Source organism: Palaemon carinicauda, chromosome 10 (assembly GCF_036898095.1).
Source record: "Palaemon carinicauda isolate YSFRI2023 chromosome 10, ASM3689809v2, whole genome shotgun sequence".
In the NCBI taxonomy this organism is placed as follows: Eukaryota; Metazoa; Arthropoda; class Malacostraca; order Decapoda; family Palaemonidae; genus Palaemon; species Palaemon carinicauda.
Genome location: NC_090734.1, coordinates 135,076,973 through 135,100,427, shown reverse-complemented (window position 1 = coordinate 135,100,427; position 23,455 = coordinate 135,076,973). Strand labels below are relative to the sequence as shown.

Below are 23,455 nucleotides of genomic sequence, written 5' to 3'. Positions count from 1 at the left end.
TACAAAATGGTTCCTTAAACTTAATTTGCAATGAAACAGTAATAATTCTTAATTATCCATATAATCAGAGAATCCATATTTACATTGTAACAATGCATTACTTTTTTCTATTTAAATCCCTTGCACACAGTTATGACACTCATGACTTTGACCATCTAACAAAAGAGGAACAAGTTATAATTAAGTAATTTTCAGAAATATTCCTTTGGATTTTCCCAGTATTCAGTCCATTAATGCAAACTAGGTAACACACAAACTATGACAGCCTTTGAAGAAATAAAAAGTAAGGATTAAACAATGTATTCACATACCACAGAAAATTTATAAATTTTGTCTTGAATATCTGCTTAACATCATGAGAAAAGAACAGTTTGAAGGAAGACCTTTCTTTACAGTTGTCCTTTTACACTTAGGACAACTTTAATCACAGTATTTTAAAACTAAAGCTTCTTGTAGTACCTCACCAAGTGATTAACAAAGTTAAATAACTTAAAATATGTAACAGTAACCTAAATTTATCCACCTGAATAAGAACCGGTATTTAATGCCATTACAAAATATCAAAATTAATGATCCGGCCTAACTTGCCCTTTCGCTACATGGAAGTTTTTTTTTTAATAATTCAAGGAACCTTACAAACTTGACCCTTCACTACCATAAAGCTTTTCATAATTGAGTTATAAACTCCAAACTTTACAAGCACAAATGCTTTGCTGTTTTAAGTTTTTATATAAAGGCATTGATATCAAAATGTGCAAATATATATGCACTGTATATGCATGTTTTGTTTAAAAAGCTACTGTATTCAAATTCTGTTCAAGATGCATATGATGATAAAAATCTATACAACAGGAATCTCACTCTTGCTAAGTATGACCGACATACTGACAATTACGGTAGCCTTCAAAAATACGTTACTCCACTGAGCAAAATGACTAAAAAAAAATTAACAATATTTCTATTGTTGATAACTTAACTATTCATTTAATAAATATGTAAAGTTTTTACATGGTATAATATTTACCATCACTTTTATACATAAAGAAAGATATGACATAAGTATATACAATATAAATAGATCCATCTAGTCAATACTTTTTGAAGAATGACTGATACAGATTTCAGAAAGGTAAAATAATATAGATATTTCAATTATTACTCTCAACAAAATCTATTACTGTAACAAAATTTGAAATATTAAAAATATAGGTTGAATAGTGTAACACAAATTTTTTAAATACAGTACATATAATGTACTACGCTTGATACTTTTAATAGCACACTAATGGCTTGCAAATTTGTAAGCAATCTTCATTACAATGATCATTTGAGATCTATGAAATTTTACATGCACTGTGACTGCAATTCTTCTATGAACTCACCAGCAGGAAGAGTGGTTGGTGATGACTGGATAAGAGTTAGAGAGGATTCTTCCTCTTCAGAGCCTGTAGGAACTCCTTCAACTAACTGGTATTGGGTCACGCCACCAACGGTCTGTTGGAGTAGCAACTGACCATCAGCAGTCTGCAGTAATACCTCGGATCCATTAAGTATAGTTGTGGAATCGGGAAGGTTATCTTGAACTATGCTACTTGAAGCATGTACTACTCCATCATTTTGTTCATCCTGGTCTTGACTGTCCTCCAAAAGATGTTTCAGTGGGGTAGAGTTCTCCACAACAATCTGAATATCCCCATGCCCTGGCTGCTGAAGTAGTTGTTGAATGCTTTCATCCATATTCACCAGAATGGGCATACTTTCCCCTTCTTCATTTTCTTCATGCTCTACTTTTATCATTTCTTTAGAAAGCTTTGCAGTACTTTCCTCTTCTTGAACTATGACATACTGCAGTTCACCTTCATTGCTTGTCAACTGTAAAACATTCCCATTACCTACTCTCTCTCCGCTTGAACCTTGCTCACCAGGATTATTCTCTTCCACCTCATCAGCATTCTGCAGTCCATCAGCCATTTGTAAAATAACAGCTTCCTGGCACAAAGGGGTGGATATCAAGTGGTCCCTCATTTCATCTTCTCTCTGTGTTGCTAAAAGACAACCAGGACATTGCCATACATCTGCTGCAGCTAAAGTTTTCCCATCAGCAGCTGCTTTATCAGTGAAAATATGCAAACGCAACAATGTTGTAATATCGTCCCAACTTAGAGTTGACATTTGGTCAATAAAGGCACTAGTAGTTGCAGCAGATTCTGAACTAATAACAGTTGTGCCATCAGCTCCAGCTGATGCTGATGAAGTGGTCTTTACTGCAAATCCCTCGGCATTAACGCCATGGGCAGCATGCTCCTCTAAATGACGTAGCAATGAAGTACGTACCACAAACATCTTGCCACATCCTGAACATCGCCAACGTTTAACCACAATGTGCGAGAGATAATCCAATATTCCATGCTCTGAATGTATATGGCGTATAATCTGCTGACGAGAGAAAGATGTGTGCTGACAAATTCCACATTCATATGGTTTTTCTTGAGTGTGAATTAACACGTGTCGATCTAATGATGCCTCTGTCTTAAAATTATTTCCACAAATCAAACATGGGAATGATGTCCCTTTAGTGTGAGTAGTCATATGGCGAATCTGATCGGATTCTAAACCAAATTTACGATCACATATCGGGCACAAGTACGAAAGTTCATTATGACGACGAGCAACGTGGTTGCGTAATATGGCCTCTGTACGAAACATCTTATGACAATCATCCACGGGGCAAATATTAGGCGTATTTGCATTATGAGTAACCATGTGAGCTTTCAAGTTAGCTTGTTTAACAAATGACTGTCCACAAATATTACAACTATGGGGATTTGTTTCACAATGGTTCACCATTAAGTGATTTGTTAAAGATTCCTTCGACATATACACATGACCACAAGAATTGCAAGGGTACTCTCTGCGATGAGTCTTCTTGTGTGCAACAAGTTCCTGCTGGGTTGAAAATTGTTTCCGACAGTACGAACATGTAAGCTGATTCCCTGAATGACACCGAAGTATGTGATCATTCAAAGGCCGCTGACGTTTAAATTGTTTTTCACATATGAGGCATGAATAAGCTCTTTCGGAGGAATGAGTGATTAAGTGGTCATCATAGCGATGACGCTCGATAAAAGACTTCTCACACAGATTACACTGATAACGAACGGTATTCTCGCCACCGTGCTCTGCTCTTTGATGTTTTTTATAATAACCCTGAGAAAAACATTCTAAACCACACTGCTCGCATTTCCAACGATTCTGACACTTCTCTACATGTTCATTGTAATATCCAATAGACTTGAATTCCCTTTTGCAAATGGGACAAAACTGTCCTTCTTTAAAATAATGACTCTTGTAATGTTCTCGTAAATTGCTTTCCATGCCAAACTTTATCTTACAATCGGCACACTCATAAGTTTTAACACTTATGTGTTTCCATAAATGATCTTCTAATGCATATATATCATCATATATACTATCACAATACTCACAACTCACTTTATGTTTCTTTGGGTTTTTGTTTCCCATTTTCAAAAATTCTTCATAATGGCGATTCTTCATGTGTTTCCGCAGAAGAGTTCCTTGAGCGTAAGCTTTCCCACATACATTGCACTTATGGGGTAATTCCCCTTTGTGACTAAGCATGTGTGTCTTCAGGAACTTTGTGGTTAAAACTTTATTGCAAACAGGACAGTTCATCTTTTTGGGCAAATCTTTTACCTTGTGCCCCCTGAGAGGGTTGAGCATATCCATTTCCTCGAGACCACCTTCCCTCGTCTGCTGCAAATGTAATGTGACATCTTCTGAAGGAATGATAGTACTCTCACTCTCCACCTTACTTTCTTCTTTAACATTAACTGTCCCATCGCAGCCTATCTCCAAAACTCTGGAATCAACACCAGAATTATCATTCTGACTTTCTGGGTCAGATTCTTTGCCAGATTTGAGGGTGCCCTTCTTATTTTCTTTTCCTGCATCCCTGGAAGAAACATCTGCTGAACTAAAAGTGTGATCAGAAGTATGAACATTCTTAGTGTGCTCTTCCAAAGCCTCTTCTTTCATGAAACCTAAATGACACACTTCACAAGAAAAAGCAACATGAGTTTTGCTGTGAAATCTCAACATAGGCACACAAGTAAAAGCTTCTCCACAAAACCGACACCTGAATGTTTTCTCTGCATGATGAAACAATAGATGGTGTTCCTCTAAGTCCGTGGGATCCTGGAAACCTTTCTTACATTTTAGACAATGATATAGTACAACAGTGGAAGCCTTGTGAACTTTAACCATGTGACGATCATAAGTACTTAAACAATGACTCTTGTACTTACAAAACTTACAAGTGTATTCCTGATTATCATGAACTTTCTTATGATGAGTTTTAATAGCTCTTATCCCAAAAATCTTTTCCTGACACAATGGACACTCAAATAACCTATTACTCTTTATCTTATCAACTAATCTATATTTTTTGGCTTTACGAATGGGACCTAATTTACGACTAACATTATTCATTAATTTACGACTGTGAACATTACTCGCAAGTCTGGTATTTTTCTTGTTGGATGACTGGTGTGCTATCTCTACATGAAGCTTTAGGGAACTTCCTAATACAAATTCCTCTTCACATTGGTTACAATGCAACGTTGGATCTTTATCGTGCTCGTTACGTAAATGTCGCTCTAGGGGACGATAACTGTTAAATGCAAGACTACACTCTTCGCACTGTACTGGATTGTATCGGAGATGCATTAGCACGTGACTGTCCCGACCTTTTGCCGTTGGAAATTTTCTATTGCATTCGCCACAACCGTAAGGTTTATCATTAGCGGATGGAATACTCTCCTTGTGATCTGCCTGAGCATGCAACCGTGCCAACTCCTTGTTTGGAAATACTTTTTGACAAAGCTTGCATCTAAACTTTTCTAGATGTTCTTGAATTTCCTCTTTTGATTTGCCTCGAACTAAACTATCAAAGGACAAAGAATTTTCCACAACTCCCAAATCATCATGAGTGCTCACTACATAATGAAGAGTGTCATCGTTACTGTGTGTTATGGTGACCTCCAAGTTTGGCACAACAGAATTCAGGACTTCAATGTCTGCTACTTCTATGGATGGTTTTGAAGTTAATGGCTCTCTGCATTTCTTAATTTGGTTCACCGGTAAATCTTTTTTATTCTGATCTGATTTTTTATCATTCACCATTATTAATTCTCTCTTAATTGCCTGACGGTCTCCAATGTCATCTAGGGACCAGTCAATTTGTTCTTCCTTAATATCAAGTTCATCTTCATTCAAGTTAAATTCCTTCAAATCTATATCATCTTCAGTTCTTCCAACATTATTTGTATCCATAAAGTCAATCACTTTGATGAGATCATCTTCAACATGACCCATTGGATCAATGTTATTAATCAAAGATGTTTCATCATTAGAATCTATCCCTAAAATTTCCTCCACAACTTCGGCCAAGTTAAGTTTACCATTATCCTTAACTGTAGTTTGAAGCAGATTTTCTTGACCTGCTGTATCTGTTAGCTGGATAATGCACATTCTATTCAATGCATCCTCACTCTTATAACTTCCTACATAGGTTATGTTGGGATCAAGGATGCGTTTCTTCCTTCCTCCTCTTCTCTTGGCAGTCTTAGGCTCTTCTTTATCCTCATCTATAATGTAAAAATCCCTCTCCCCTTTCAAAACCTCTAGAAAAGTATTAAATTTCTCCGAACGTTTTCTCTTCTGACGTTCATGTACCATTAGTGGTGGGCGATCAGAATTTTCTTCATTGTGCCGACCATTGACCTTTTTTGATTGACCTGAATTTTCTCCAATCTGACGATTGACTGACTTTCTCGGTCGACCTCTTTTCCTCTTAATAATCACTTGTGAAGAATCTAAGGTTTCCTTCATATTTAGAATACCAGAGCTCAAATCTCTTAATTCTCCTAAACTGATATTTTTATACTGTCTTTCCAACTCTTCCCTGATACTTTCATTTGCTGAAGTTTCTCCAACTGTGATGGAAATAGTTGCTGGTCCATTAGGAACAATTTTTGATGAATCCTTGATTTTATTCAAAACATGACTATTGATATCTGTTGCCATTTTCTGTAACCTATCCTTTTCATCAAACAAATTCAAACACTGCTTACACATTATATCAGTAGCTCGAAGCTCTCGATTCAGTGCTGATTCCACAATTTCTTTTAAAGGGGTTAGTTGTGTGATGCTCGCTTGGATGAAAATTTGCTGATCTTCACTACGGAACTTCTCCCTACATACAACACACTTCAAGGGCTCCATACTCCTCCTCCTCCTATTAGAAAAAAGTCCTGCAAAGTAGATACTCAATATAAATTGAAACTCCCAAATATGTTATTTTCATTAGTAAAATAAATTTTTGAATATACTTACCCGATAATCATGTAGCTGTCAACTCCGTTGCCCGACAGAATTCTACGGAAGGGATACGCCAGCGATCGCTATACAAGAGGGGGGTGTACTCACAAGCGCCACCTGTGGCCAGGTACTGCAGTACTTCTTGTTGACACCACCTCAATTTTTCCTCGGTCCACTGGTTCTATGGGGAGGAAGGGTGGGTCAATTAAATCATGATTATCGGGTAAGTATATTCAAAAATTTATTTTACTAATGAAAATAAAATTTTTCAATATTAATCTTACCCGATAATCATGTAGCTGATTCACACCCAGGGAGGTGGGTGAAAACCAGTGTACATGTATATCAAGAAGCTAAGTATCCCGTATTTCATATTATCAGTTATTCAAAATAACAATGAAATTACAAGTACCTGGTAAGGAAGTCGACTTGAGCCATTACTCTGCCTTAAATAAGTTCGTCTTCCTTACTAAGCGCAGCGTTCCTCTTAGGAGGCTGAACAACTCTAAGGTGCTGAAGTATCAAGGGCTGCAACCCATACTAAAGGACCTCATCACAACCTTTAACCTCGGCGCTTCTCAAGAAAGAATTGACCACCCGCCAAATCAACAAGGATGTGGAAGGCTTCTTAGCCGACCGTACAACCCATAAAAAGTATTCAAGAGAAAGGTTAAAAGGTTATGGGATTATGGGAATGTAGTGGCTGAGCCCTCGCCTACTACTGCATTCGTTGCTACGAATGGTCCCAGGGTGTAGCAGTACTCGTAAAGAGACTGGACATCTTTGAGATAGAATGATGCGAACACTGACTTGCTTCTCCAATAGGTTGCATCCATAACACTCTGCAGAGAACGGTTCTGTTTGAAGGCCACTGAAGTAGCCACAGCTCCCACTTCATGTGTCCTTACCTTCAGCAAAGCAAGGTCTTCTTCCTTCAGATGAGAATGTGCTTCCCTAATCAGAAGCCTGAATAGTAAGAAACTGAGTTCTTAGACCTTGGAAAAGAAGGTTTCTTGAAAGCACACCATAAGGCTTCTGATTGTCCTCGTAAAGGTTAAGACCTTTTAAGATAGTACCTAAGAGCTCTAACTGGGCAAAGTACTCTCTCCAGTTCATTCCCCACCAAGTTGGACAGGCTTGGGATCTCGAACGACTTAGGCCAAGGACGTGAAGGAAGCTCGTTTAGCAAAAACCGAGCTGCAAGGAACATGTAGCCGTTTCAGATGTGAAAACAATGATCCTGCTGAAGGCGTGGATCTCACTTACTCTTTTAGCTGTTGTCAAGCACACGAGGAAAAGAGTTTTTAATGTGAGGTCCTAAAAAGAGGCTGATTGGAGAGGTTCAAATCTTGATGACATAAGGAACCTTAGGACCACGTCTAGATTCCAGCTTGGAGTGGACAACCGACGTTCCTTTGAGGTCTCAAAAGACCTAGGGAGGTCCTGTAGATCTTTGTTGGTGGAAAGATCCAAGCCTCTGTGGCGGAAAACCGCTGCCAACATACTTCTGTAACCCTTGAGAGTAGGAGCTGAAAGGGATCTTACTTTCCTTAGATGTAACAGGAAGTCAGCAATCTGGGTTACAGTGGTACTGGTTGAGGAAACTGCATTGGTCTTGTACCAGCTACGGAAGACTTCCCCTTGAGACTGATAGATTCTGAGAGTGGATGTTCTCCTTGCTCTGGCAATCGCTCTGGCTGCCTCCTTCGAAAAGCCCCTAGCTCTTGAGAGTCTTTCGAAAGTCTGAAGGCAGTCAGACAAAGAGCGTGGAGGTTTGGGTGTACCTTCTTTACGTGAGGTTGACGTAGAAGGTTCACTCCTAGAGGAAGAGTCCTGGGAATGTCGACCAGCCATTGCAGTACCTCTATGAACCATTCTCTCGCGGGCCAGAGCGGAGCCAACCAACGTCAGCCGTGTCCCTTTGCGAGAGGAGAACTTCTGAAGTACCCTGTTGACAATCTTGAACGGCGGGAATGCATACAGGTCGAGATGGGACCAATCCAGCAGAAAAGCATCCACGTGAACTGCTGCTGGGTCTGGAATCGGAGAACAATACAACAGGAGTCTCTAGGTTATCGAGGTAGCGAACAGATCTATGGTTGGCTGACCCCACAGGGCCCAAAGTCTGCTGCAAACATTCTTGTGAAGGGTCCACTCTGTGGGGATGACCTGACCCTTCCGGCTGAGGTGATCTGCCATGACATTCATACCGCCCTGAATGAACCTCGTTACCAGCGTGAGCTTTCGATCTTTTGACCAGATGAGGAGGTCCCTTGCGATCTAGAACAACTTCCACGAAAGAGTCCCTTCCTGCTTGAAGATGTAAGCCAGGGCTGTGGTGTTGTCAGTGTCCACCTCCACCACCTTGTTAAGCTGGAGGGACTTGAAGTTTATCAAGGCCAGAAGAACCGCCAACAACTCCTTGCAATTGATGTGAAGTGTCCTTTGTTCCTGATTCCATGTTCCCGAGCATTCTGTCCGTCCAAAGTCGCACCCCAGTCCGTGTCTGATGCGTCCGAGAGGAGACGGCGGTCGGGTTTCTGAACAGCCAGAGGTAGACTTCCTTGAGAAGAAAGCTGTTCTTACACCACGCGAGAGAAGACCTCCTCTCTTCGGAAACAGGAACTGAGACCGTCTCTAGCGTCATGTCCTTTATCCAGTGAGCAGCTAGATGATACTGAAGGGGGGGGGAGGTGGAGTCTCCCTAACACGATGAACAGGGCCAGCGATGAAAGTGTCCCTGTTAGACTCATCCACTACCTGACTGAGCATCGGTTCCTTCTCAGCATGCTCTGGATGCATTCTAGGGCTTGGAAGATCCTTGGGGCCGACGGAAAAGCCCGAAAAGCTCGACTCTGAAGATCCATACCCAGGTAGACAATGGTCTGGGATGGGACGAGCTGAGACTCCTCAAAATTGACCAGGAGGCCCAGTTCCTTGGTCAGATCCATAGTCCATCTGAGAATCTCCAGACAGAGACGACTTGTGGGAGCTCTTAAAAGCCAGTCGTCTGACGGAGCCGGACACAAGATCATGGTACTGCTGCACAGTCTGTGAACTGTCAACCATGGGGAAGCGAGGAAGTACAGTGACAACCCGAAGCTGTCTAGACTGTCTGGGTCGTACAGACAACTCCTTATCGGGTTGCTGAGGTTGCCGCACTGCGTCACAACAAGTCACTTCTGCTGGTTGTTGAACGTCTTCCCAGTGACACACTGACTCCGTAAACAAAAAATCCTCTAACAAGGACTAAGCTTGGACTGCATGTCTTGCAACACAGATCAAGGTCTATGGGAGCAGGTGTGGTAACAGACGGGGTTAGCGACTGAAGTGGAACCATTACCTTCCCTGGAAGCATGTTATTCTTAAATAAAAGTCCATAGGGGGCTACGCAGCTAAAGGCTCCTCTCCAAATGATAGAGTCCTCAAGGGAATATCAGAAGGAGGGAGAAAAGCACTTTCTCATCTACAGGGACCATATCCGAGAAAAGCTAAGTTCTCTCAGTGAGGGTTTCACTGGTGCAAAAGCAGCAGACTAGAAGGCAACGTTATGAAACTGCTTGACAGTCTAGTGAGTTGGCAACAACCAAAGAAGTGTGACTGAGAAGCATGCGGTAAGGTATGCAGAGCATGCTGTATGCAGAGCATGCTGTATGCAGAGCATGCTGTATGTAGAGCATGCTGTAAGGTAAGCAGAGCATGTTGCATGGCGTGTAACATTTCTCAGAAATTCCATGACCAGTGCTAGATTGAGAAATATCGCATTACTGTCTATTGAAAGTGCACGTGCCGAGGGAATTGATTTAGACTGTTTTGTTGATGAATTTGATAGCCGGCTAATCGTAGAATTAAGCTGCACTAAATATACGTACTATAATCTACTTCACCTCAGGAAGGGGAAACTCGCCCTGTTGGCAACACTGCATTACTTCATGCATGCTTGCATGGGGTTTTAATATCAACATAAAATTTACATTACATTCATAACTCATGATTCATTTTTGTTTTGAAGATATTTTTGCCATATTTTGCGATTTTGTTAAAAATATATTGCAAGGAAAACATATATATTTTTTTATTTAAGTAATACGAATAACCTCCATTATCATAATGTTTGTGTAGGCATACATGTATATGATTACAAAAGCAAGTTATGAAAGTAATGAGGTGTTATTATTGTCATTAGTTATTTCAAAGTTGAATGGGAAGAGGCTCAAGTTGAGGAGAAAGTGGCAGATGCATGCGTTGAGGTGGCTGACTCATAGCATGAGGTTCCTGCCTCAAGAGTTGCGCTTGCCTCAAGGGTTGAGGTGGCTGCGCAGAGAGAGGCTCTTGACTCACGAGTTGAGGTTCTTGAGGTGTGAGCTGCGAGAGTTGAGGTAGCGGCTGCGCAGAACGCAGTTCCTGTCTCACGAGTTGAGGTTCCTGAGGAGCTAGCCTCAAGAGTTGAGGCTCTCGCCTGAGGAAAGTTGAGGTAGCAGCTGCGAGAGCTGAGGTGGCTGCCTCAAGGATGGTAGAGGTTGTCATACCTCAAGAGGTTGTTGCCTCGAAGATGGTCTAACTGCAAGAAAATCCTGTCTCAAGGCATAAGACTCCTGCTCCCATTGTTGAGGTTGCCTTAAGGAAGGTTGAGGTTGCTGCACAACGCTGGTAATTGGCAACTCCGAACGCGGTAAGGTAGCTTGAGGAACCTCAACTTCGTACGCCTGACAGACTGGACTGCGGTGAGGCGGAGCGCTCGCAGGAGAAGGTGTAACCTTCTCAGCCTGAAACTCACGCATTAAGACCGCAAGCTGCGACTACATGGACTGCAGCAAAGTCATCTTGGGATCAACAGACGATAAGGTCTGTTGAGGCAAAGCCTTAACAGAAGATGAGGTCTGTTGAGGCATCGCCTTACCTCTCTTAGGAGGTGTGCAGTCACCTGATGACTGCGGAGAGTCAGAGCTAACCCAATGACTGCATCCGGGTTGTTGAACTCTAGAGGTCTGGACTTTACGTTTAAGAGGTCTTAAGACCTGAGTCCAGCGTTTTCTCCCCGAAATTTCTTCTGCAGACGAGCAAAATAAGGGCTCAATCGTCTGCGGGTGGGAGTGACGGTCTCTGTAAGACACGCCCGCAACCACCGAGGATACTTCTGTGCGCCGATCAAGGCCTGCCGAACCCTTTTGCCCTTCGACATTGCTTCTACCCTGGGCTTGGGAGCTTGCAAGAGGTCCCGGACTGGGAGGACGACTGGCACGCACAGAAGAACCCTCACGCACAACACTGACACACTTTGCGCTAATCACTTATCACTTTTGATTTTCTGTTTGCACTTATTTCACTGAACTCGAAACTTTAAGTGGTTTGTACCTGAAACACGCAATTCTATCCTTCCTTAAAAGTTAGTAATTGCGAAAACAGAATTACAATGTAACAGAAAAATCTAATGAAAGATAAATAATTCAGTGGCTGGAAAGAGACTAAACACTAGATCAAATAAACAACGTTTAAAATCTCTCACCGCATAAAGCTTGAGAACAAGAATAAAACTCTAGAAACGTTTACCTTCTTCCCCTAAAGAGACTAGGGAGAAGAGCAAAAACGATAACCACGTTACTCGCTTGAACGAAACGTTTATCCAGCTCTCTCTCCCTCCGTCTCTATCTCTCTCTCTCTCTCTCTCTCTAGACTTAGAACCTGAGAGAAGAGCCCAATCATATATATCGTTAAAACATATTATTGTTAAAGGAAAAAAACTGAAAAATTTCCCAAATAAAAAGTTCCTTTATTAGAATTAAAACCATTAATCTAAGAAAGAATGAACAAAACGCTAGAAACGGTTACTCTTACTGCAACGTGACACCGTGAAAATTCTCTCTCTATCGTAACGATAGAGCGCAAGTTGAACGTTCTGAACGTCAACAACTGCAGAGACAATACAAAACGTTAGTTCAACTTTGAAAACAGTACGAGACTATCAAAGAAATTCTTTCAAAAACATTAAAATAGCATAATATGTTAACAGGTAAAACCGAAATGACGGGCTCAATGTTAATTAACTTCGATACCAAGAAAAGACCGCCTACTATTAGGAAAGGTCGAATATAAACAAATATAAAAATTAATTTTAATAAGTTTATAATAAAAGGAAGTTAATCGAAGAGGCCTATAAAAGGCGGAGAGATATAAAATAAATCTAAAACTTTTGTTAAGCAAAATTAAGAAAGAGAGTCTATACTCTCTTAGACACCAACACTTCCGTCTAAGGGAAGGGTCGGCCATTTAAAAGTGAAAGAGAGTTCATACTCTCTTCGTCACCATAATTAATCAAATTAATTCCAAAAGCTAGCTAAGTTAATGATAAAACTTCCTGAATAGCGAAAGCTAAATTCTAGAGCAAATACATCACCAAATCGTGAGCAAAAAACTCCAAAATTATAAGCGTATCCATGAACGTCTTGCCGGAAGCACGACAGAGGAAAAATTGAGGTGGTGTCAACAAGAAGTACTGCAGTACCTGGCCACAGGTGGCGCTTGTGAGTACACCCCCCTCTTGTATAGCGATCGCTGGCGTATCCCTTCCGTAGAATTCTGTCGGGCAACGGAGTTGACAGCTACATGATTATCGGGTAAGATTAATATTGAAAATCAAACCATAAATAGAATCAATAAAATTTATCTCAATCAAGCATATCTTTTTAGAAACCTTGCTCATTACACTACTGAAAATTAGCTACAATACAAGTAACTTACAACAATAATTCTGCATGCAAAATCTAAATTTTTTTTTAGTAATTTGTATCTTTCCTGACCACAAATAAAAAAAATTTAAAAAGTAATTTGTATTTTCCCCGAGTCCTTTAATATGAGTATGCTTTCAGCATAGGTGGAATTCTGCTGTTAAAAATTTATTGGTCAGTAGATACTGGCAGACCACTGCCAAAGGGACTCCAGTTTGTAAACTGTAGTTGTTGTTTAAATTACTAACAATAGAAAAGTGACCCAGTAGTGAAGCTTACCTGCAACAACATCCATACCAGCAACATAACAGTATGACTGTTGCACCCCAAAAAAGGAAAGGAAGATGAAGAAAAGGCGGGCATTTTCACTTTCATACTAGACTGACTTCGGAATCACTATCTTAGATGTAATGCTTCTTGTCCTGTGAGGGAGCTAGGACTACCTGTTTAGTAGCATCCAGGGGTCCTATGCTAAAGGTATCTAGTGACTTATGGGTGCATTCAAGTAAATAGTGGGCCATGAAGGTGGTCATTTTGTACCCCTGTGAGACCGCACGTATGATTTTTTCACGAAGATATAGCGTTTCCCCTGTAAGAAAAAGGAAGGTAAGCCGGTCTGGTCCCAGCTAGGCACCTTTATAAGGAAGAGCTAAAGAAGCACTGGATTCATGGCTGCTTGCATTCAACATACTGCTCACTAACTCCTGAACCCAGCCAATGGAGATCTTCTATTGTGCAGAATGACTAGCGACACTGGAAAAGATACAGTATTTAGTTTCCTAGTCGAAGGCTTCGCCTGTGCTATCCTGTGCCGTTAAAGACCCATTGTTCTCTCGAGGGAGAGTCCCACCATCAAAAAAATGTTATTTTTATTAATAAAATAAATTTTTGAATATACTTACCCGGTGATCATATAAGCTGCAACTCTGTTGCTCGACAGAAAAACCTACGGTCAAAATACGCCAGCGATCGCTATGCAGGTGGGGGTGTACATCAACAGCGCCATCTGTCGAGCAGGTACTTAGTACTCCAAGTAAACAAAGAACCAATTTTCTCCTCGGTCCACTGGGTCTCTATTGGAGAGGAAGGGAGGGTCCTTTAATATATGATCACCGGGTAAGTATATTCAAAAATTTATTTTATTAATAAAAATAACATTTTTCAATATTAAACTTAGCCGGTGATCATATAAGCTGATTCACACCCAGGGGGGTGGGTAGAGACCAGCATTACATGTTTACATTATTATGAGCTAAGTATTTTGTATTTCATTTTAGCAGTTATTCAAAATAACAAACATAAAATAAATAAGTACCTGGTAAGGAAGTCGACTTGAACAATTACTCTGCCTTTTTAAGTACGTCTTCCTTACGGAGCCTCGCGATCCTCTTAGGATGCTGAGCGACCCCTAGGATCTGAAGTATCAAGGGTTGCAACCCATACAACAGGACCTCATCAAAACCTCTAATCTAGGCGCTTCTCAAGAAATGACTTTGACCACCCGCCAAATCAAGTAGGATGCGAAAGGCTTCTTAGCCTTCCGGACAACCCAAAAACAATAATAAAACATTTCAAGAGAAAGATTAAAAAAGTTATGGAATTAGGGAATTGTAGTGGTTGAGCCCTCACCCACTACTGCACTCGTTGCTACGAATGGTCCCAGTGTGTAGCAGTTCTCGTAAAGAGACTGGACATTCTTAAGATAAAAAGACGCGAACACTGATTTGCTTTTCCAATAGGTTGCGTCGATTATACTTTGCAGAGATCTATTTTGTTTAAAGGCCACGGAAGTTGAGACAGCTCTAACTTCGTGTGTCCTTACCTTCAGCAAAGCTTGGTCTTCCTCATTCAGATGGGAATGAGCTTCTCGTATTAACAGTCTGATAAAATAGGATAAAGCATTCTTTGACATAGGCAAAGATGGATTCTTAACTGAACACCATAAAGCTTCAGACGGGCCTCGTAAAGGTTTTTAAATAGAACTTAAGAGCTCTTACAGGACATAAGACTCTTTCTAGTTCATTTCCAACCATACGATAAGTTGGAATATCGAACGATATTGGCCAAGGCCGAGAAGGCAGCTCGTGTTTGGCTAGAAAACCAAGTTGTAGAACATGTAGCCGTTTCGGATGAGAATCCAATGTTCTTGCTGAAGGCATGAATCTCACTGACTCTTTTAGCTGTGGCTAAGCATACCAGGAAAAGAGTCTTTAAGGTGAGATCTTTCAGGGAGGCTGATTGTAGCGGTTCGAACCTGTCTGACATAAGGAATCTTAGTACCACGTCTAAATTCCAACCAGGTGTAACCAAACGACGCTCCTTCGTGGTCTCAAAAGACTTAAGGAGGTCCTGTAGATCTTTATTGTTAGAAAGATCTAAGCCTCTGTGACGGAAGACTGATGCCAACATGCTTCTGTAACCCTTGATAGTGGGAGCTGAAAGAGATCGTTCTTTCCTCAGATATAAGAGGAAGTCAGCTATTTGAGTTACAGAGGTACTGGTCGAGGATACGGATACTGACTTGCACCAGTTTCGGAAGATTTCCCACTTCGATTGGTAGACTCTAAGGGTGGATGTTCTCCTTGCTCTAGCAATCGCTCTGGCTGCCTCCTTCGAAAAGCCTCTAGCTCTCGAGAGTCTTTCGATAGTCTGAAGGCAGTCAGACGAAGAGCGTGGAGGCCTTGGTGTACCTTCTTTACGCGTGGCTGACGTAGAAGGTCCACCCTTAGGGGAAGTGTTCTGGGAACGTCTACTAGCCATCGAAGTACCTCGGTGAACCATTCTCTCGCGGGCCAGAGGGAAGCAACTAGCGTCAACCTTGTCCCTTCGTGAGAGGCGAACTTCTGCAGTACCTTGTTGACAATCTTGAACGGAGGGAATGCATATAGATCTAGATGTGACCAATCTAGTAGAAAGGCATCTATATGAACTGCTGCTGGGTCCGGGATTGGTGAGCAAAATATTGGGAGCCTCTTGGTCATCGAGGTTGCGAAGAGATCTATGGTTGGCTGGCCCCAGGTGGCCCAAAGTCTCTTGCATACATCCTTGTGGAGGGTCCATTCTGTTGGAATTATTTGTCCCTTCCGACTGAGACAATCTGCCATGACATTCAAGTTGCCTTGGATGAACCTCGTTACTAGTGATATGTCTAGACCTTTTGACCAGGTGAGGAGGTCCCTTGCGATCTCGTACAATGTCAGAGAGTAGGTCCCTCCTTGCTTGGAGATGTACGCCAAAGCCGTGGTGTTGTCCGAGTTCACCTCCACCACTTTGCCTTGAAGGAGAGACCTGAAGCTTTTCCAGGTCAGACGTACTGCCAGTAGCTCCTTGCAGTTGAAATGCATTGTCCTTTGACTCGAGTTCCATAATCCCGAGCATTCCCTACCGTCTAATGTCGCACCCCAGCCTACGTCCGATGCGTCCGAGAAGAGAACGTGGTTGGGAGTCTGAACAGTCAGGGGAAGACCCTCTCTAAGGTTGATATAGTCCTTTCACCAAGTCAGACAAGACTTTATCTTTCCGGAAACCGGGATCGAGACCGCTTCTAGCGTCTTGTCCTTTTTCCAGTGAAAAGCTAGATGGTATAGAAGAGGACGGAGGTGTAGTCTTCCTAGTGACACAAATTGATCCACGGATGACAGTGTCCCTACCAGACTCATCCACAGCCTGCCTGGGCAGCGTTCCTTCTTCAGCATCTTCTGGATGGATAGCAGGGCTGGGGGCTGATCGTCTTGTTCAGCAACGTCCTCATCAGAGGGTTCCTCATCCGAAACTGATGAGGAAACGGCAACGGAGTGGCAACGTCTGACTCGCTGAATCCGGTCGCACTGGTGGATGCGTGACGGAGCCGGACGCAATATCATGGAACTGCTGCACAGTCTGTGAACTGTCAACAACCATGGGTGCGCGAGGAAGTACAGCGTCAACCCGAAACTGTCTAGACTGTCTGGGTTGTGCAGTCAACACCCTACCGGGTTGCTGAGGTTGACGCACTGCATCACAACAAGTCACCTCTGCTGGTTGTTGAACGTCCTGAACGTCAACAACCACCTCCGAGCGTCGCTTAACGTCAACGTGCGACTGGCAACCCACACTGGGTCGCATCGGTGGAGGAACCACCTCAACTGGCAGACGCGAGTAGGTTACCTCAGCGTCAACAGGGCGCACAACCGACCGGTTGGAAGGTTGTTGGCCAGAAGGAGGAACCACCTCAACTGGCAGACGCGAGTAGGTTACCTCAGCGTCAACAGGGCGCACAACCAACCGGTTGGAAGGTTGTTGGCCAGAAGGTTCTTCTCCGCATTTAAGTCCTCTATCAAGGACGCAAGCTTGGACTGCATGTCTTGCAGCAAAGCCCATTTAGGGTCTACGGGAGCAGGTGTGGCAACAGACGGGGTTAGCGACTGAGGCGGAACCATTTACCATCCCTGAAAGCCTTGTTATGTGTGACATAATAGTACAGCAAAACTTCAAAGGCTCGACAAAAGTTGAGAAGTTGACCTGTAAACAACTTGGAGCGTCTCCTGGCTAGGCGCCAGGGCGAGTCTACCAGAATTGAGAAGTCTATCTGGGCAGAGGCATGAACTCCCAAGCCGAGAACTTCTCTCGTGTCCTATCAGACTCTCGCTCTATAAGCCAGTTTAAAAGAAGGGAAATCAAAGGCTGTATCCCTAAAACTCCTCCTGGTGCAAAAAACCAGTCGCCTAGCCAACGTAACGCTCTCTAGGAGAGCGAGAGAGCACTAGCTTAAAAACAACGGCTTCGAAGTAGCTAGGCCTAGAGTAAGTTCTGACGTTTAGGCGAACGAGGAGCAGCAGTTACAAGATCCGGACGAAGATCCTTAAAAAATCATCATGATTTAATTAAAGTCCATAGGAGGCTAAGCAGCTTAAGGCTCCTCTCCAAATGACAGAGTCCTCAAGGGATTATCTCAGTGAGTCTCTCACTGGTGCATTAGTAGCAGACCAGAAGGCAACGTCATGTAACTGCTTGACAGTCTGTGAACTGTCAACAACTGAACTGTCAACCACAACAGGTGCGTGAGGACATACAGTGTTCACTCGAGACTGCTTTGACTGTCTATACTGAGCAGTCAAAACAACTCTAGAATGCGGAGGTTGACGCACCGCGTCAAAACAAAACAACTTAGACTGTTGTTGTACCTCGCGAACGTCAACGGAAGGTTCCGTGCGTTACTGAACGTCAACATGCGGCTGGCAGGGTACACTGGAACGCATGGGTGGCGGGACTCTCTCAGCTGGAGTGCTGGTTGTAGGCTAGAGGTTGGTGCAGTGTCAACCTTCTCCGCACGAAAGTCCCGCATCAATGACGTTAACTGAGACTGCATGGTCTGCAGCAAAGACCACTTAGGGTCTACAGGAGCAGGTGCGGCAACAGACGGTGTGACTGCCTGATGCGGTACCGCTTTGCCTCTCTTAGGAGGTGAGCAGTCGTCGGAAGACTGCAGCGAGTCCGAACTGACCCAGTGGCTACAACTGGGCCGTTGGACTTGCGCGGAAGGGACCGACTTGCGCTTAATAAGCTGCGAGACCTTGGTCCATGGTTTCTTACGAGAAACCTCTTCCGCAGACGAGAAATAAATGGGCTCTCTCGTCTTTGTGTGGGTGGGGCGATCTTGGGTAGATACGCCCGAAACCACGGAGGGAAACGTCTGTTCGTTGATCAAGGCCTGACGAACCCATAAGTCGTTCGACATTACTTCTCCCCTGGGCTTGGGAGCTTGCAAGAGGTCCCGGACTAGTTGAACGACAGGCACGAACAGACGAACCCTCGGACGCAACACTGTAACACTTTGCGCATATCACTTTATCACTTCGATTTTCTGTTTTGCACTTATTTCACTGAAATCGAAACTTTTACTGATTTCTACCTGAAACACGCAATTCTACCCTCATTAAAAGGTAGTAATTGCGAAATCAGTCGTATAATGCAGCTCATTAATACTAGCAAAAAACAGAAAACATATATAAAGATAAAAAAAAATCAGTGGCTGGGAAAGAGACTAAACACTAGTTCAAATAAACTACGTTTACAATCTCTCACCGCACATAGCCTGGGGACAAGAATAAAACCCTAGAAACGTTTTACCTTCTTCCCCGTACAGCGACTAGGGACGAGAGTAACACGAGAAAAACGTTACCCGCTTGAACGGAACGTTTTCTCTCCTCTCTCTCCCTCCGTCTCTATCTCTCTCTCTCTTTCTCTATTGATTTTGCACCTAGGAGAAGAGCCCAATTATATATCGTCAAAAAAAACATGTTATTTGACTAAAGGAAAAAACTGAAAGGTTTTCCAAATAAAAAGTTCCTTTAAATTAGAATTTAAAACATTTAAGCTAAGAAAGAATGAACGAAACGTCAGAATCGATTTACTCTTACTGCAAAGTGAAACCGTGATACACTCTCTCTCTATCGTAACGATAGAGCGCATGTTGAACGTCCTGAACGTCAACAACTGCGTAGCATAAAAAACTAAACGTTAGTTCATCTTTGAAAACAGTACGAAGACTATCAAAGAAATTCTTTCATAAAACATTAAATTTAAAAAGTTTTAAATTCTTTAAAGGCTAAATACGATATAACGGGCTCAACGTTGATTAACTTTGGTTCCAAGTTAGGACCGCCTACTATCAGGAAAGGTCGCATATAAACAAAACATAAAAATTATCTTTATATGTTTATAATAAATGGAAAGTTAATCGAAGAGGCCTAATAAAGGCGGAGAGATATAAAATATATAGATCTATAACGTGTTAAGCAAAATTACTAAAAACCTAAACACACTTCCGTCTAAGGGAAGGGTCGGCCATTTAAAAGTGAAAGAGAGTCCATACTCTCTTTGTCACCCTAATTAAATCTATCCAAAACGAGTTCAAGTTTTGAGATGAAGATAAAACACCTGCATAGCGAAAGCTCAAAACTAGAATAGTGTACTTCACCAAATAGTTGTGAAAACAAATCCAGTTAGTAACAGCGTATTAGTAGGTCTTGCCGGTAGCCCGACAGAGAGAAAATTGGTTCTTTGTTTACTTGGAGTACTAAGTACCTGCTCGACAGATGGCGCTGTTGATGTACACCCCCACCTGCATAGTGATCGCTGGCGTATTTTGACCGTAGGTTTTTCTGTCGAGCAACAGAGTTGCAGCTTATATGATCACCGGCTAAGTTTAATATTGAAAAAGGTGAAGCATGCCATTACATCCGACCCGCGGTCCAGCCAGTACATCGGGAGGAGGCTCGTCCTGGAAGCTGCTTCCATGTTGGAAGACTTGGAAGTTGTGATGATGGTGGGCTCCCAGAGTCTTTCCATCGATTTTCCTAGAGTCAGGGTCATACCCTTGGTATCAATAGGCGAAGGAGGAGGGTTAGCTTCCACGAGTGCATAAAATCTCTTCTGTCAAGAGGTTGCCGGTATCAGATCAGATCTCGCAAATAACATTTTGACCGTTTTGTCCACAGAGAGGGGCAGAAAGAATGAAGGAGACGAGCCACTAATTTTACCTTCATTGCAGACTCGCATCTATTGTTACCTAGACAAGATGCTTACTGTCACACATGGGAGCTGGGCTTGCTCCATTACTAGTTGAACAGCCATCCAAAGACCAAGCAAAAAGGTGTCAAGGGACTTGTGGGTATAATCCCGTAGATTTAAGGCCGTGTTATGGTCTGGTGTTAACACATACAAACTTTCAACACCTGGATGATACAGTAGCAAGATTCCTCTTTGCGAGCTCCGGTCCCTGTTGGTACCTCGACCCTCTCGACGACTGAGGCGCATGCTATACGGATCGTCTCACAAAGTCCCTCTTTCTTTGTCCCGACAGTGCTAAGGAAGAGTTGCTTACACTATGGTCTAAGGTGTTGTCTTCTTCAGATAGCACTGCAAAGCCCTCATGGGACACCAAAGCATATCCTCTTGATTGTCACCCAATTCTTCTCATAGAAAGGGGATGGAGAAGGACTTGAACCTGAGATCGTTCCCCAACAGGTTCTGAGCACAAAACTATAGAAGACCTTATTCAACCCCCTCAGCATATGAGACTAAGGCAGAGACTGTGCAACTTGCTTACTCTCTTCGTCAATGCTAAGGCAGCAAAATACAGTCTTGAGAGTCAGAACTCTGACTGACAACCTCAAATTTTCTCAAAGGTTTGAACAGGTAAGTGTAAGGGCCTTAGCATCCAGGTCATGTCCCACTCCGGGGGCCTGAGGTCCCGGGGTGCGCAAGACTGCTCAAAGCTCCTCACAAGAATAAACAATTCCCATGAGAAGTCTACAGTATACCCTTCAGTCAAAGACCACACTCAAGACTGTGTTGTAGCGTATGACAGAAGCAACTTAGAGGAACTTCTTTCGGTGAAGGAAGACTAGAAAATCTGCGATCTGCGCTAGAGATGTTCCAAAGTATTCATTCTACGACACTAATTGCAGAAGATACCTCACTTACCCTGGTAGAGAGCTGTAAAGGACTATCACAGGCACCCAGACATCTGAAATACCTTGCGAAAAGTCTTTCACTCCCGCGACTTCACGGATTGGTGGTACCTCTGAAGGTGAAGCTAACAGAGAAGCGAGTGCCACTAGGGTAGTTCTCGAGACCTTAACGAAGTAGAGCTAACAGATCTGGACACCACTTGGTATGTGGGCATCTGAGAGCCACTAGGGTCACCCTGAATCCTGGTGCAATCAACACTCAGTTGATTAGCGATGGATCAAACTGAACAGAGGAAAGACGTAAGCATCCAGGTGATTTCATGGGTATTGGAAGACGACTTCTTACACAGCCGATGGGTGTGGAACAAGGAAGAAAAAACATGGGGAGCTTCCTGTTCAGCTGCATGGCAAACATTAATCCCTCGGAAAACCCCACAGAACCAGAAGCCTCTCTGCTACGCAGGAATGTATGGACCACTCTGACCTTACACCCTGCCCATGGTGACTGAGTGCGTCTTTTAGTAAATTCCTCTTGCCCAGAATGTACCTGGCTGATAACACTTCATTGTGGATTGCCACCACATGCTTCTACTTCGTCAGCTCAGAGTGGGTGCGTCCCTCTTAATGAGAGAATGCCTTGACGAAGTCATTGTGCTTCAACAGGGAATATCGTATCCATGTTGAAGCATTGTGACTGGCAAGAGGGCTCTCGAACTTGGGGAAATTGCTCCCCCCGTTTGAATCTAACTTTCCCTCTCTCATCTATTTCTTCTCATTTTACTTTGACCTCCTAATTTTATGAACTTTCTTTTGTCTTGCTGTCCTAACTCTGAGTAATAGTTCCCTTATCTCATGTACGTGTATATGTATATAAGTATATATTTTTTTTTTCTTTTTATTTATTAATTTATTATTTTTCTTTAAATAATGTGGATATTTCCACATTCGATATTACATATACTGCCTGCTTAGATGAATGGGAGAAGGGATCACAGTTGGGAGGTATTTGCATTCAAAGCTATATGTAGCAGAACCATTCTCAAGGGTTGGGTCATCAGAATCCGGGGGAGGATCCAATCCTTGAGGTAGGACTCGCAGCTTCTAGCTGGAAGCCCATCATTACAGATATGGGGAGGATGAATTTCATGCTGTATTTTCTTTGTCTCAGTTCTAATGAGCAGGTTTAGCTTACACCTGTGCATCTAAATCTGTTTTGGTGCTATCCCACTAGTATGGTATGAAGTGAACCATCTAAGAAGTACCGGTATACTCGGAGTCAATAGTGGAGAATGCAAATTGCCTCTCCGACATATGATACTTTCTTAATATTCTCAAGCAGGTAAAAAAAATAAAACTTGACTATGGACCCTTCAAAAGCTGACTCCCAATCCCCTGGCTACTTTGACTCCCCCTTCCTGCCCCCCCACTGTTGACAACCGCTGCTAATTTAATTATAGAAAATTCTGTTGATGACCTTGGTACTAGAAAGGACCATTCTACTGATATTCCAAAATCGAGTAACCTGGGTAACACAAGGTAACTTCAAATTCTTCAAGTTACCCAAATTCCAATAGAGACAATGATAAACTATATAAAGAATTTGAGTGTTATGGATAAATAAAAGAAATAAAAATGACACTTCAAGATACAAAATGAGATTCATGGATATCTTACAATAGTCACTACGAAGCACTTAATACAATATGTAATACAGTACCAATAACATTAAAATTAACAACTTGAATATAATGGCTGCTCTTAACAATAAGGTACCAAAGGATATGGATGTTTATAGACCTGCCGACTGGTTTAATTATGCCTTCGATAAAGCCAAAACTACCAATGTGGATTGTAGCTATGGGGGTATCAAGGAATTAA

The 23,455-nt window shown here is 42.4% G+C and overlaps 1 protein-coding gene across 3 annotated transcripts in view; it reads right to left on the bottom strand.

The window, feature by feature from the left end:
* Nucleotides 1–284: 284 nt before the first annotated feature.
* LOC137648801 (zinc finger protein 845-like) overlaps nucleotides 285–23,455 on the bottom strand; it is a 44,607-nt gene continuing 21,436 nt past the window's right edge. For all 3 annotated transcript variants that reach the window (XM_068381950.1, XM_068381951.1, XM_068381952.1), the window contains one exon: nucleotides 285–6,332. In XM_068381950.1, the coding sequence (XP_068238051.1) occupies nucleotides 1,345–6,303 (4,959 nt within the window). In that variant the 5' untranslated portion in view covers nucleotides 6,304–6,332 and the 3' untranslated portion in view covers nucleotides 285–1,344. The remainder of the gene's footprint in view (nucleotides 6,333–23,455) is intronic.